At 49.6% G+C, this 14,876-nt stretch overlaps 1 protein-coding gene across 1 annotated transcript in view; it reads left to right on the top strand.

Moving 5' to 3' along the window:
- The window catches only part of LOC147090578 (chloride channel protein ClC-Kb-like), a 151,758-nt gene extending 140,575 nt beyond the window's left edge, over nucleotides 1–11,183 (top strand). The window contains exons 21-23 of the mRNA XM_085977326.1: nucleotides 1,804–1,908; nucleotides 4,304–4,390; nucleotides 11,009–11,183. Coding sequence (XP_085833452.1) covers nucleotides 1,804–1,908; nucleotides 4,304–4,390; nucleotides 11,009–11,128 — 312 coding nt within the window. The 3' untranslated portion in view covers nucleotides 11,129–11,183. The remainder of the gene's footprint in view (nucleotides 1–1,803; nucleotides 1,909–4,303; nucleotides 4,391–11,008) is intronic.
- The last annotated feature ends 3,693 nt before the right edge of the window (nucleotides 11,184–14,876 follow it).

Below are 14,876 nucleotides of genomic sequence, written 5' to 3'. Positions count from 1 at the left end.
CCAGGCGAACTTGGCGCCACTTTGGCGCCTCAACCCAATTTCTAGGCCCTAGTCTGTACAACCTACCCTCTTAATTTAACCCTTTTAGTCCTGGTATCATTCTGGTGAATCTGTGCTGCTCTCCCTGCCTTATATAAATGTAAGCCTTTCTTTCTTTCTTTCTCCAAGGCCGATATATCCTTCCTGAGGTGTGGGGCCCAGAACTGAACGCAGGGGGGTCTGACCAGAGCTTTGTACATTTGAAGCATCACTTCCACCCCTTTCTATTCCAACCCCCGTGAAAGGAAGACCAACATTCCATTAGCCTTTTTAATTACTTTTTTGTACCTCCCCACTAGCTTTTAGTGATTTATGTCATCCTGCACCCAACTTAATGTCAAAGAGGCTCTGCTTACAAGAGGCCCATTATTTGTCCTGTAACAATTTTCTTATGAGCTGAATGAAGGACTTGCTTAAGATTTGCAGGTAATGTCCTGCATTGCTGTTATATCCTAATAACAGGAGTTGAACTGACTGTCTGACGCAAAGACTTGTACACGTACGGCTACGTATCGCAGCAATCCAATGGAAGTGCTGAGAACAGCCAGCTCATTCATTGTCGACAAGCTGCTTTCTCTTTCTGCCTGAATATTCTTTTTCCCAGTTCTCTCCTGAAGGCACTTTGCCCCACTGGTTCGACCTGCCGTCTGGCGTCTCGCAGACAGGGCAGTTTTACACGTGAGCCTAGATGGCAGGGGCCAGCAAGCCATTCACTCGTGGGGGCGATCCCACACTAACTCAATGAGTTCATCCAATGACCAACTGAGTCATACAGATGCGTAGAATGAGCTGTTTAGAGGTGTGGGCTCAGGTACGTTGTTGGGTGATGGGGAGGAAAGAGGGAGCTTCACTCTGGGCATCTAACCCGTGCTGTGCCTGCCCTGGGAGTGTTTGATGGGACAGTGTAGAGGGAGCTTTACTCTGTATCTAACCCGTGCTGTACCTGCCCTGGGAGTGTTTGATGGGACAGTGTAGAGGGAGCTTTACTCTGTATCTAACCCGTGCTGTACCTGCCCTGGGAGTGTTTGATGGGACAGTGTAGAGGGAGCTTTACTCTGTATCTAACCCGTGCTGTACCTGCCCTGGGAGTGTTTGATGGGACAGTGTGGAGGGAGCTTTACTCTGTATCTAACCCGTGCTGTACCTGCTCTGGGAGTGTTTGATGGGACAGTGTAGAGGGAGGTTTACTCTGTATCTAACCCGTGCTGTACCTGCCCTGGGAGTGTTTGATGGGACAGTGTAGAGGGAGTTTTACGCTGTATCTAACCCGTGCTGTACCTGCCCTGGGAGTGTTTGATGGGACAGTGTAGAGGGAGGTTTACTCTGTATCTAACCCGTGCTGTACCTGCCCTGGGAGTGTTTGATGGGACAGTGTAGAGGGAGCTTCGCTCTGTATCTAACCCATGCTGTACCTGCCCTGGGAGTGTTTGATGGGACAGTGTTGAGGGAGTTTTACGCTGTATCTAACCCATGCTGTACCTGCCCTGGGAGTATTTGATGGGACAGTGTAGAGGGAGTTTTACGCTGTATCTAACCTGAACTGTAACTAACCTGTGACGCGTCTAAAATGGGAACCATTCCTCAGCACTGACTTTGATGAGCAAAAATGTTTTTTATAAGCTGCTTGAACTAGTGCTCCAGGGTGTGATGCGTTGCTGCCCATTCATGGCCATTCCCTCCAGCGCTGATATGAAACTACAGACTCCAAGATTGCGTTTTGATTTTTTAAATAAGCTATTATTTATTGATCTTTTCTTGCTGCAGGTGGAAGACTGGGAGTATGCTCAACTTCAGGAGATCCTCAAACTGGATGAGTGCGTGATTGACCCAGCCCCATTCAGACTGGTGGAGAAGGAAACGCTGTACGAGGTAAAGGCTTTGGCCTTGTCTTACAGTGGCTTCCAACCATGTATTGTCGTATCTGATTGTCTTGTTCCCCTGCTGGCTCAATGAACAGAATCGCAGCCTGGAGCGGAACTGAGTCCAAAAACGGTGAGTGCCGAGTCTCGGGTGGCCAACTCTGGTTGGGCATCTTCCTGGACGTACCATCACACATGACACCCCCGCCTCCAAACGCCCCAGCCCTGCTCTCCCGCCATTGGCCGCCCGACACGTCCACCCTGGCGGAGCCCCGCCTTCCCAATTGGAAAGCGAACAGACCCCATTGAATGAATGTCACGCCGCAGTACTGCAGGCCTTCCTTCCCTTCTTAAAGGGGAGGGGCCTTGCGCAGCGCGACCTGGGTCCAGCTGGGCCAGTGGGATCGGAGTGCCAGCAAAAGAGCCCGGCACTCGAGAGGGGTTGCTCAGGCAGCCAGGGACGGCAATGGAGGCAGGTGGCCAGCAACAAAATAGCCGCCCGGCCCCTACACTTTAATTAGCGCCACCCCGGCCACAGGAAGGCCCCCCTGACCCCATCGGACATAGCTTCCGGCGGTAAGTCAGGGGGCGCTACCGAAGATTGCGGCCGGGGCGCTGCGCACAGCAATGACGTCATCGCCGGCAGCGCAGCGCCGCGGGCCGCCGACGGTTACCGCCGCCGCTAACCTCCCGCTGAATTTCACGGGAGGTGTTGGCGAGGCGCCCAGGCGCTAGTTGCTTTGCACCCCTCCTAGGGAGCTAACGGGAGGCGCAAAGCAACCGAATTTCTCCCCCTGTGACCCCCTGATTCTAGACTCCCCAGCCAGGGGAAACAGCCTCTCAGCATCGACCTTGTCAAGCCCGCTAAGAATTTTATACGTTTCAGTGAGATCACCTCTCATTCTTGTAAACTCCAGAGAGTATAGACCCATTCTACTCAATCTCCTCATAGGACAACCCTCTCATCCCAGGAATCAGTCTGGTACAGGCTGAGCATCAGCCACTCTGGCGAGGTACCAGCCCGGTTGGCTGTCAGCTCCTTCACAAGAGGTCGGGAGTCTGGGAGAGCAATCACATACCATCAACTGAGCCGTCAAATAGATTTTTATGGACTCCCGGGCCGCCTGTATACTTTTTCCCTCCTGAACGAATCCGTGTTTTACATCAGCACGGAGTGTGAGAGGTTGAGGCCCCTGCCCCACTATTTGAAGGGGGCTGCTCCTCAACTTCAGTCTCGCACTCCTGATCATCGGGCCGCCCGGTGCGGAGGGAGGGGGGTGGTGTGCGGGCAAGTCGGAGGACCTCCTCGCGGGTCTACTCCCAGGTCTGGCCAAAGTGGTCGGGGGATGGGGGGGGAGGGAGGCAGTCGCTCTGGCTGCCCGCCTCTCTTCAGCAGCCTTGTCCACGCCCGGGTAACCCTGGAGAAGAGAAGGAGTGCGAGGTGCCCGTCGGTAGGCTTGATGCTTTCCGCAACCGGAGAGATTTGGTGGAGAGGGAAAATGATACTATTTAAGTTGTGTTTCCTTTGTTTTTGTTTCAGTTTTTTTATTAGTGTTTGAAGTTTTCCATTCGATGAGACTGGGGCAACCCCTTATCGTTTTAATTAAAAGAGGCAACTCCATCAACCGAGACTCAACAGCCACTTTAACCAGTCGGCTGGCACAGGGCTCATCGACTGATCGGTGGTCTCACCGTGATTGGTGGATGAAGTGAGGGGTGTGTTTGTCAGGGTACATCACAAATTAACCTGCTACAACAATAACTTGCATTTATATAGCGCCTTTCACGTAGTAATAAGGTCCCCAAGGCGCTTCACAGCAACGTTAATCAAGCAAAACTTTGACACCGAGCCAGCATAAGGAGCGATTAGGACAGGTGACCAAAAGCTTGGTCAAAGAGGTAGGTTTTAAGGAGCGTCTTAAAGGAGGAGAGAGAGAGGCGGAGAGGTTTAGGGAGGGAATTCCAGAGCTTGGGGCCTCAACAGCTGAAGGCACGGCCGCCAATGGTGGAGCGATTAACATCGGGGATGGGCAAGAGGCCAGAATTGGAGGAGCGCAGAGATCTCGGGAGGTTGTGCAGCTGGAGGACATTACAGAGATAGGGAGGAGGGGGCGAGGCCGTGGTGGGATTTGAAAACAAGGATGAGAATTTTCAAATCGAGGCGTGGCCGGACTGGGAGCCAATGTAGGTCAGCGAGCACAGATGGGTGAATGGGACTCGGTGCGAGTTAGGACACGGGGCAGCAGAGATTGGGACGGGTTCAAGTTCATGCAGGGTGGAAGATGGGGGAGGCCGGCCAGGTAAGCGTAGGAATAGTCAAAGAGGCCGGCCACAAGACTCAATACAGGGCGCTGTTTGGCTCTGTACAATTCACTATTTTAAAAAAAACACTCCTTTAATTACAGTGCTACGACCTCTACAATCTCCTTGGACTGCGGATTGCCTATGTGACTTCCACAGGAAGGCTTGTCGGTGTAGTTGCTCTGAAAGAGGTAAGGGGAGCGCTGCAGTCTGCATCCTGCATTCGTCAGTGACTTTGCCACAAGTTCCGATTCAAATCATATCGATTCAAGAAAAGAAAGTAACTTGCATTTTGACAGAACGTGGCATTCACGACCTCAGAACCTCCAAAGCGCTTTACAGTCAATGGAAGTACTTTTGAAGAGCAGTCACTGTTGTAATGTGGGAAACGCAGCAGCCAATTTGCACACAGCAAGCTCCCGCAAACAGCAATGAACTGATCATCTGTATTAGTGATGTGATGCCATGGGATCTTTTACGTCCACCTGAGAGGGCAGATGGGGCCTCGGTTTAACGTCTCATCCGAAAGACGGCACCTCTGACAGTGCGGCACTCCCTCAGTACTGGCACTGGGAGTGTCAGCCTGGATTTTTGTGCTCAAGTCTCTGAAGTGGGACTTGAACCCACGACCTTCTGGCTCAGAGGCGAGAGAGAGTGCCACCCAGTGAGCCGCAGCTGACGCCTGGCATCACTTAGAACGCTAAGTCCGTTCAGTCCAAATCAAGCCTGACTGATGGGACAAACGCCTTCTCTCCCTCCTGACTGTAAAGGTGCGAAGTGAAATGTGTTCGGGGAGGACAAAGGAAGCCTGCAGAAGGACACTTAACGTGAGCAATGGGCTAGGATTTCAGGGGTTGGGGCTGAGGCACAGCTACAGACCAGAGTAGAGGACGCATTACTCCGCATCTACACCAGTCCTGGGAATGCTTAAGGGCTGGGTGCCTTGATTTGGAGTAAAAGTTCACACAAAAATTCAAAAAAGGAACCTAGGCAGCGGCGGGCGGTGGGTTTGACGATGTCTAAGTGACATTGTGGCCAGTTAATCAGGTTTAATTACATGGCAGAGGAGTGAGTGTTCTTCGGGCTGCACTGCCCCACTCCCCCACACTGCGGGCGGGAACTCCCTGTGCAGAGATATTACTCGAGCCTGGGATCAGTACGTACAGTACCTGACCAGCAAACCTAAAAACTAATCTCAGTATTAGACGTTTCTTTAGCCTATTAGTACCAGACTGGGACATTAGAGTACAGGAGGGGGGCGCATTAGTGGGTCAGATGGCCTTTGCCCGACTCTTCCTCTGTGTCCGTGTACATTATAGTACACCCCGCAGACAGACCTGTCCCCACCAGTACTGTACCCCAGTGTTATACAGTGACAGACCTGTACCCACCAGTACTGTACCCCAGTGTTATACAGTGACAGACCTGTACCCACCAGTACTGTACCCCAGTGTTATACAGTGACAGACCTGTACCCTCCAGTACTGTACCCCAGTGTTATAGTGACAGACCTGTACCCACCAGTACTGTACCCCAGTGTTATACAGTGACAGACCTGTACCCACCAGTACTGTACCCCAGTGTTATACAGTGACAGACCTGTACCCACCAGTACTGTACCCCAGTGTTATACAGTGACAGACCTGTAACCACCAGTACTGTACCCCAGTGTTACACAGTGACAGTCCTGTACCCACCAGTACTGTACACCAGTGTTATACAGGGACAAACCTGTACCCACCAGTACTGTACCCCAGTGTTATACAGTGACAGACCTGTACCCACCAGTACTGTACCCCAGTGTTATACAGTGACAGACCTGTACCCACCAGTACTGTACCCCAGTGTTATACAGTGACAGACCTGTAACCATCAGAGTAGAAATAGAAGGATATTTATGATGAATACGTGGCTAGAGGAATGGTGCAAGGGGGAGGGATTCAAATTCCTGGGACATTGGAACCGGTTCTGGGGGAGGTCGGACCAGTACTAAACGGACAGTTTGCACCTGGGCAGGACCGGGACCGATGTCCTAGGGGGAGTGTTTGCTTGTGCTCTGGGGGAAGGTTTAAACTAAAATGGCAGGGGGTTGGGAACCTGAGCAGGGAGACAGAGGAAAGGGAAACAAGGATAGAAGCAAAAGACAGGAAGGAGAAAAGCAAAAGTGGCAGTCAGAGAAATCAGGGGTTTAAATCAAACATGGCCACAGTAAATAATAATTTAAAAAGGTGTAAGAGTGTTAAAAAAACAAGCCTGAAGGCCTTGTGTCTTAATGCGAGGAGCATTCGTAATAAGGTGGATGAATTAGCTGCGCAAATAGAGGTAAACGGATATGATATGATTGGGATTACGGAAACATGGATCCAGGGTGACCAAGGCTGGGAACTCAACATCCAGGGGTATTCAATATTCAGGAAAGATAGGCAAAAAGGAAAAGGGGGTGGGGTAGCATTGCTGGTTAAAGAGGGGATTAACACAATTGAAAGGAAGGATATTAGCTCTGATGATGTGGAATCTGTATGGGTAGAACTGAGAAATACCAAGGGGCAGAAAACGTTAGTGGGAGTGGTATACAGACCTCCAAACAGTAATGCGGAGGTTGGGGATGGCATTAAACGGGAAATTAGAGACGCGTGCAATAAGGGCACAGCAGTTATCATTGGTGACTTTAAACTACATATAGATTGGGCTAACCAAATTAGTAACAATACTGTGGAGGAGGAATTCCTGGAGTGTATACGAGATGGTTTCCTGGACCAATATGTCAAGGAACCAACGAGAGATCAGGCCATGTTAGACTGGGTATTATGTAATGAGAAAGGATTATTTAGCAATCTTGTTGTGTGAGGTCCCTTGGGTCAGAGCTATCATAATATGATAGAATTCTTCATTAAGATGGAGAGTGAAGTAGTTGACTCAGATACTAGGGTCCTGAATTTAAATAAAGGAAACTACGATGGTATGAGGCGCGAGTTGGGTAGGATTGATTGGGGAATGTTACTCAAAGGGTTGACGGTGGGTAGGCAATGGCAAACATTCAAAGATCGCATGGATGAACTACAGAATTTGTTCATCCCTGTTTGGCATAAAAATAAAACAAAAAAGGTGACTCAACCGTGGCTAACAAGGGAAATTAGGGATAGCATAACGTCCAAGGAGAGGACATATAAATTGGCCAGAAAAAGCAGTAAACCTGAGGATTGGGAGCAGTTTAGGATTTAGCAAAAGAGGACAAAGGGATTAATTAAGAGGGAGAAAATAGAGTATGAGAGTAAGCTTTCAGGAAACATAAAAACTGACTGTAAAAGCTTTTATAGATATGTGAAGAGAAAAAGATTGGTGAAGTCAAGCGTAGGTCCCTTGCAGACAGAATCAGGGGAATTTATAATAGGGAACAAAGAAATGGCAAGCCAATTAAATACATACTTTGGTTCTGTCTTCACAAAGGAGGACACAAATAACCTCCCAGAGATGTCGGGGAACATAGGGTCTAATGAGAGGGAGGAACTGAAAGAAATCAGTATTTGTAGGGAAATGGTGTTAGGGAAATTGACGGGATTGAAGGCTGATAAATCCCCAGGGCCTGATAATCTGCATCCCAGGGTACTTAAGGAAGTGGCCCTAGAAATAGTAGATGCATTGCTGGTCATCTTCCAAAATTCTATAGACTCTGGAACAGTTCCCATGGATTGGAGGATAGCTAATGTTACCCCACTATTCAAAAAAGGTGGTAGAGAGAAAACGGGGAATTATAGACCGATAAGCCTGACATCAGTAGTGGGGAAAATGCTAGAGTCCATTATAAAAGATGTAATAGCAGAGCACTTGGAAAACAGTGACAGGATCGGACAAAGTCAACATAGATTTACAAAAGGTAAATCGTGCTTGACTAATCTACTAGAATTTTTTGAGGATGTAACTAGTAGAATAGATAAGGGAGAACCAGTGGATGTGGTGTATTTGGACTTTCAGAAGGCTTTCGATAAGGTCCCGCATAAGAGATTAGCGTGTAAAGTTAAGGCACATGGGATTGGGGGCAAGATACTGACTTGGATAAAGAACTGGTTGGCAGACAGGAAGCAAAGAGTTGGAATAAACGGCTCTTTTTCCGAGTGGCAGGCAGTGACTAGTGGGGTACCACAGGGATCGGTCCTAGGACCCCAGCTATTCACAATATATATAAATGATCTAGACGAGAGAACTAGATGTAATACCTCCAAGTTTGCAGACGACACAAAGCTGGGTGGACGTGTGTGCTGTGAGGAGGATGCAGAGAAAGTCCAGTATGATTTGGACAGGTTGGGTGATTGGGCAGAAGCATGGCAGATGCAGTATAATGTGGACAAATGCAAGTTTATCCACTTTGGTGGCAAAAACAGGAAGGCAGATTATTATCTGAACGGCAATAGATTGGGAGAAGGGAAGTGCAACGAGACCTGGGTTTCCTTGTGCACAAGTCGCTGAAGGTAAGCATGCAGGTGCAGCAGGCGGTTAAGAAGGCAAATGGTATGTTGGCCTTCGTAGCGAGAGGGTTCGAGTACAAGAACAAGGATGTTTTGCTGCAGTTGTACAGGGCCTTGGTGAGACCACACCTTGAGTATTGTGTGCAGTTTTAGTCGCCTTATCTGAGGAAGGATGTTCTTGCCATGGAGGGAGTGCAGCGAAGATTCACCAGACTGATACCTGGGATGGCAAGAATGACGTATGAGGAGAGATTGGGTCGATTGAGCTTATACTCGCTGGAGTTTAGAAGAATGAGAGGGGATCTCATTGAAACTTATAAAACTCTAACAGGACTGGACAGACTGGATGCAGGAAGGATGTTCCCGATGGCCGGGGAGTCCAGAACCAGGGGTCACAGTCTAAGGATAAGGGGTAAGCCATTTAGGACAGAGATGAGGAGGAATTTCTTCACCCAGAGAGTAGTGAACCTGTGGAATTCTCTACCACAGAAGGCAGTGGAGGCCAATTCATTAAATATATTCAAGAAGGATTTGGATATATTTCTTAAGGCTAAAGGGATCAAGGGATATGGGGAGAAGGCAGGGACAGGGTACTGAATTTGGATGATCAGCCATGATCTCATTGAATGGCGGAGCAGACTCGAGGGGCCGAATGGCATACTCCTGCTCCTATCTTCTATGTTTCTATGTTTTACTGTACCCCAGTGTCATACAGCGACAAACCTGTACCCACCAGTCCCGTACCCCAGTGTTATACAGTGACAGACCTGTACCCACCAGTGCTGTACCCCAGTGTTATAAAGTGACAGACCTGTACCCACCAGTGCTATACCCCAGTGTTAGACAGTGACAGTCCTGTACCCACCAGTACTGTACCCCAGTGTTATACAGTGACAGACCTGCACCCACCAGTACTGTACCCCAGTGTTATACAGTGACAGACCTGTACCCACCAGTACTGTACCCCAGTGTTATAGTGATAGACCTGTACCCCCCAGTAGTGTACCCTAGTGTTATACAGTGACAGACCTGTACCCACCAGTACTGTACCCCAGTGTTATACAGCGACAGACCCGTACCCACCAGTACTGTACCCCAGTGTTATACAGCGACAGACCTGTACCCACCAGTACTGTACCCCAGTGTTATACAGTGACAGACCTGTACCCACCAGTACTGTACCCCAGTGTTATACAGTGACAGACCTGTACCCACCAGTACTGTACCCCAGTGTTATACAGTGACAGACCTGACCCCACCAGAACTGTACCCCAGTGTTATACAGTGACAGAACTGTACCCACCAGTACTGTACCCGTGTTATACAGTGACAGACCTGTACCCACCAGTACTGTACCCGTGTTGTACAGCGACAGACCTGTATCCACCAGTACTGTACCCCAGTGTTATACAGTGACAGACCTGTACCCACCAGTACTGTACCCCAGTGTTATACAGTGACAGACCTGTACCAACCAGTACTGTACCCCAGTGTTATACAGTGACAGACCTGTACCCAACAGTACTGTACCCCAGTGTTATAGTGACAGACCTGTACCCACCAGTACTGTACCCCAGTGTTATACAGTGACAGACCTGTACCCACCAGTACTATACCCCAGTGTTATACAGTGACAGACCTGTACCCACCAGTACTGTACCCCAGCGTTATACAGCGACAGACCCGTACCCACCAGTACTGTACCCCAGTGTTATACAGTGACAGACCTGTACCCACCAGTACTGTACCCCAGTGTTATACAGTGACAGACCTGTACCCACCAGTACTGTACCCCAGTGTTATAGTGACAGACCTGTACCCTCCAGTACTGTACCCCAGTGTTATACAGTGAAAGACCTGTACCCACCAGTACTGTACCCCAGTGTTATACAGTGACAGACCTGTACCCACCAGTACTGTACCCCAGTGTTATACAGCGACAGACCTGTACCCACCAGTACTGTACCCCAGTGTTATACAGCGACAGACCTGTACCCACCAGTACTGTACCCCAGTGTTATACAGTGACAGACCTGTACCCACCAGTACTGTACCCCAGTGTTATACAGTGATAGACCTGTACCCACCAGTACTGTACCCCAGTGTTATACAGGGACAGACCTGTCCCCACCAGTACTGTACCCAGTGTCACACAGCTTAATATATTTTCTCCAAATACAACCCAAGTTTGGAGGGGCAGGACCCAGGATTGTGCAGCTGGGTGTTTCTCTTAGTTCAAGTTTCACCCTGGCACCATGGCGCGGCCTGATGCCCTGGTCCTGGTGACGACAGCACGTGTCAGGCAGCCTCGTCGCTTGCTCCAACTTTCCTTTGCTTCCTCCGCAGCTGAAGGCGGCCGTTGAGAGCTGCGTGAAGGGGACGTCCACCAGGGGAAGCTCGGCAAAGCAGGAGGACCTGGCTCAGAACATCACGCTGATCCCGAACGAAGGCGCCAAGGACAACTGAAGGGCGGCGGAATGCAGAGCTTAGCGGGTCCTGGAGTCCCGCTCACAACCCCCTCCCCCCCACCCACCCCGATCTGCATGTTGCCTGAGCGTTACTGCATCCCCTCATTCACAGGAGCAGTTGCCCAAAAGCCACAGACAAGCGCGTTGTAGTGGATCTGTAGATCAGCTTTGGACAGTTTCACACTCCTGCGACCGTTGGCCTAACCCTCTACATGGCTTCGCCTCGCCCTGTCTCTGTGACCTCTCCCAGTTCTATAGTCCTGCCTGGCCCTCCGCCCCTCGAACTCTCCATTCCTCCAACTCTGGCCTCTGGGGTACCCTCCCCCTCCCCCTCCCTCCGCCCCACCACTGGCGGCCGTGCCTTCAGCCGTCTCGGCCCCAGGCTCTGGAATTCTATCCCGGTGGCCCGCCACCTCTGCACCTTTTAAGACCCTCCTTAAAACCCAGCTCTTTGACCGAGCTTTTGATCGCCCCCCAGCTGATATCTCCTGCTTTCGCTCATGTTCCTTTATTTCTGATTACACCTCTGTGAAGTGCCTTGGGACGTTATCTGTTAAAGGTGCTATTTAGTTGTGAGTTGTTGTTGTAATGCCTGCTGTTCTTCGCTTCTCCACCAGGTGACACTGTTACCTCCCTAAAACAATATTGCAAGAGCCCCGGTCCTTGGAACCTCTCTGAACCCATTGCAGAAAGCACAGCTAAAACACATACAGGAAACTTTCTTTTATCCGGCACGGACGGGACCGACGTGGTGCCGGTTCATCAAAAATTCCGGATAACCGAAAGCTATAGTAAAAGATACGGAGCTGAGAGCTCCGTATAAAGCAACAAACCCTGTTGCTTAGCAACAGGTTCAGAACAATGGCCACAAGTTGCAAGCGTCTCTGTAGCTTAGCAACAGCTGCAGCCACACCCTTGCACAGCAACAAATGGAGGAAGGCAAGTAATCACAGAATCACAGAAACCCCACAGTGCAGATAGAGGCCATTTCGGCCCATCGAGCCTGCACCGACACATATCCCACCCGATCACCGTAACCCCACGTATTTAATCCCCCTAACACTAAGTTACCTGAACCTACTCCTGAATTTTGCCAGTTAACCGAGATTTCCGGTTATTTAGGTGCCGGTAAATCGAAAGTTTCCTGTACCATTTGAATTCAATGGGTATCAGGGCGGGCGGGGGGCGGGGGGGAACTCTCCACTGGCTGGAGTCATCCCTGGCACAAAGGAAGATGGTTGTGGTGATTGAAGGCCAATCATCTCAGTCCTAGGACATCGCTGCAGGAGTTCCTCAGGGCAGTGTCCTCGGCCCAACCATCTTCAGCTGCTTCATCAATGACCTTCCCCCCAACATAAGGTCAGAAATGGGGATGTTCGCTGATGACTGCACAGTGTTCAGTGCCATGCACAACTCCTCAGATAATGAAGCAGTCCGTGCCCACATGCAACAAGACCTGGACGACATTCAGGCTTGGGCTGATAAGTGGCAGGTAACAATCGCACCACACAAGTGCCAGGCAATGACCATCTCCAACAAGAGAGATTCTAAGCACCTCCCATTGACGTTCAGTAGCATTGCTATCACCGAATAGCCTACCATCAGCATCCTGGAGTTCGCCATTGGCCAGGAACCCAACTGGACCAGCCACATAAATGCCGTAGCTACTGGAACAGGTCAGAGGCTGCCTATTCTGCGGTGAGTGGTTCACCTCTTGACTCCCCGCCAAAGCCTTTCCAGGACCTACAAGGTAGAAGTCAGGAGCGTGACGGTCCGCCCACTTTGTAAGGAGCCACTTTATTCCCAATGGGTGGGAAACACCCAGCTCGGAAAGGCGGGAGCTTGGAATGGAAATGCTAGCGTGGGTCGGGATTGGCCTGCACGCTAATTCCCAACGTTCCGGTGTGTGCGGGACATCGGTTCCAACTGATGCCAGTGTGAAACGGGTGTCCGGCTTGCTGGGGAATGAGCTGTGAGCGGGGCTGATGGAACCGTACAGCACAGGAGGAGGCCAGTCGGCCCGTCCTGCCTGTGCTGGCTCTTTGCAAGAGCGCTCCAATTAGCCCCACTCCCCACCTGCTCATTCCCGTTAGCCCTGCAAATGTTTCCCTTTCCGTTGTGGGTATTGAGGACACTGGTCGTTATTTTTTTATTGCTGAAGGCTCCTGCAATTGTTGTTGCTGTCAGCTGGTGGTTAGCGTGATTTGCAATTCCAGCTCATTTTTTAAAAAACTTTTTTTATTATTAATTGACTTCTTTCTTGCAGCTGTCTTGGATTAGCACAGCTGTTTATTGTTTAAATTCTGTTTCTGCGTCGATTCTCCAAGCATGCCTTGCGGGGGGTGGGGAAAGAGGAGGAAGAGGCTTGCTGTTAATTACTTCCTTGAGTCAGTGTGCAGAGGGGGGGAGGTGTAAAAGCAAGGCATGTGGTGACGCAGGGTGTCAGAACCACTGTCTCGGCCAATGAGTTGGAGACAGGGCGGGATTTACGGCAGGACTCATAGCCAACAGTCTATTTTACAGCAAACAAAGTCTGTTTACTCACCAAACAGAGTCTATTTAAACTGTGCACTACAGCAAACAGTCCAGAGTCTATTTAAACTGCGCACTACAGCAAACAGTCTATAGAGTCTATTTAAACCATGCACTACAGCAAACAGTCCACGGAGTCTATTTAAACCGCCCACTACAGCAAACAGTCCACAGAGTCTATTTAAGCAGCGCACTACAGCAAACGGTCCAGTGTCTATTTAAACCGCGCACTACAGCAAACAGTCCAGAGTCTATTTAGACCGTGCACTACAGCAAACAGTCCAGAGTCTATTTAGACCGTGCACTACAGCAAACAGTCCAGAGTCTATTTAAGCCGTGCACTACAGCAAACAGTCCAGAGTCTATTTAAACCGTGCACTACAGCAAAAAGTCCACGGAGTCTATTTAAACCGTGCACTACAGCAAACAGTCCACAGTGTCTATTTAAACCATGCAAAACAGCAAAAAGTCCACCGAGTCTATTTAAACCGTGCACTACAGCAAACAGTCCACAGTGTCTATTTAAACCATGCAAAACAGCAAAAAGTCCATGGAGTCTATTTAAACCGTGCACTACAGCAAAAAGTCCATGGAGTCTATTTAAACCGTGCACTACAGCAAACAGTCCAGAGTCTATTTAAACCGTGCACTGCAGCAAACAGTCCAGAGTCTATTTAAACCGTGCACTACAGCAAAAAGTCCACGGAGTCTATTTAAACCGTGCACTACAGCAAACAGTCCAGAGTCTATTTGAACAGGGCACTACAGCAAACAGTCCAGAGTCTATTTAAACCGTGCACTACAGCAAACAGTCCAGAGTCTATTTAAACCGTGCACTACAGCAAACAGTCCAGAGTCTATTTAAACCGTGCACTACAGCAAACAGTCCAGAGTCTATTTAAACCGTGCACTACAGCAAAAAGTCCACGGAGTCTATTTAAACTGTGCACTACAGCAAACAGTCCAGAGTCTATTTAAACAGCGCAAAACAGCAAACAGTCCACAGAGTCTATTTAAACAGCGCACAACAGCAAACATCCACAGTCTATTTAAACGCACACTACAGCAAACAGTCCATAGAATCTATTTAAACGCACACTACAGCAAACAGTCCATAGAGTCCATTTAAACAGCGCACAACAGCAAACATCCATAGAGTTTATTTAAACAGCGCACTGCAGCAAACAGTCCAGAGTCTATTTCAACAGCACACT

This window comes from Somniosus microcephalus, unplaced genomic scaffold (assembly GCF_052327205.1).
Source record: "Somniosus microcephalus isolate GS21.2 unplaced genomic scaffold, FLI_Smic_1.0 unresolved_chr4, whole genome shotgun sequence".
Classification (NCBI taxonomy): domain Eukaryota; kingdom Metazoa; phylum Chordata; class Chondrichthyes; order Squaliformes; family Somniosidae; genus Somniosus; species Somniosus microcephalus.
Note: the sequence above shows the minus strand (reverse complement) of the source record. Positions and strands in the feature narration are given on the sequence as shown.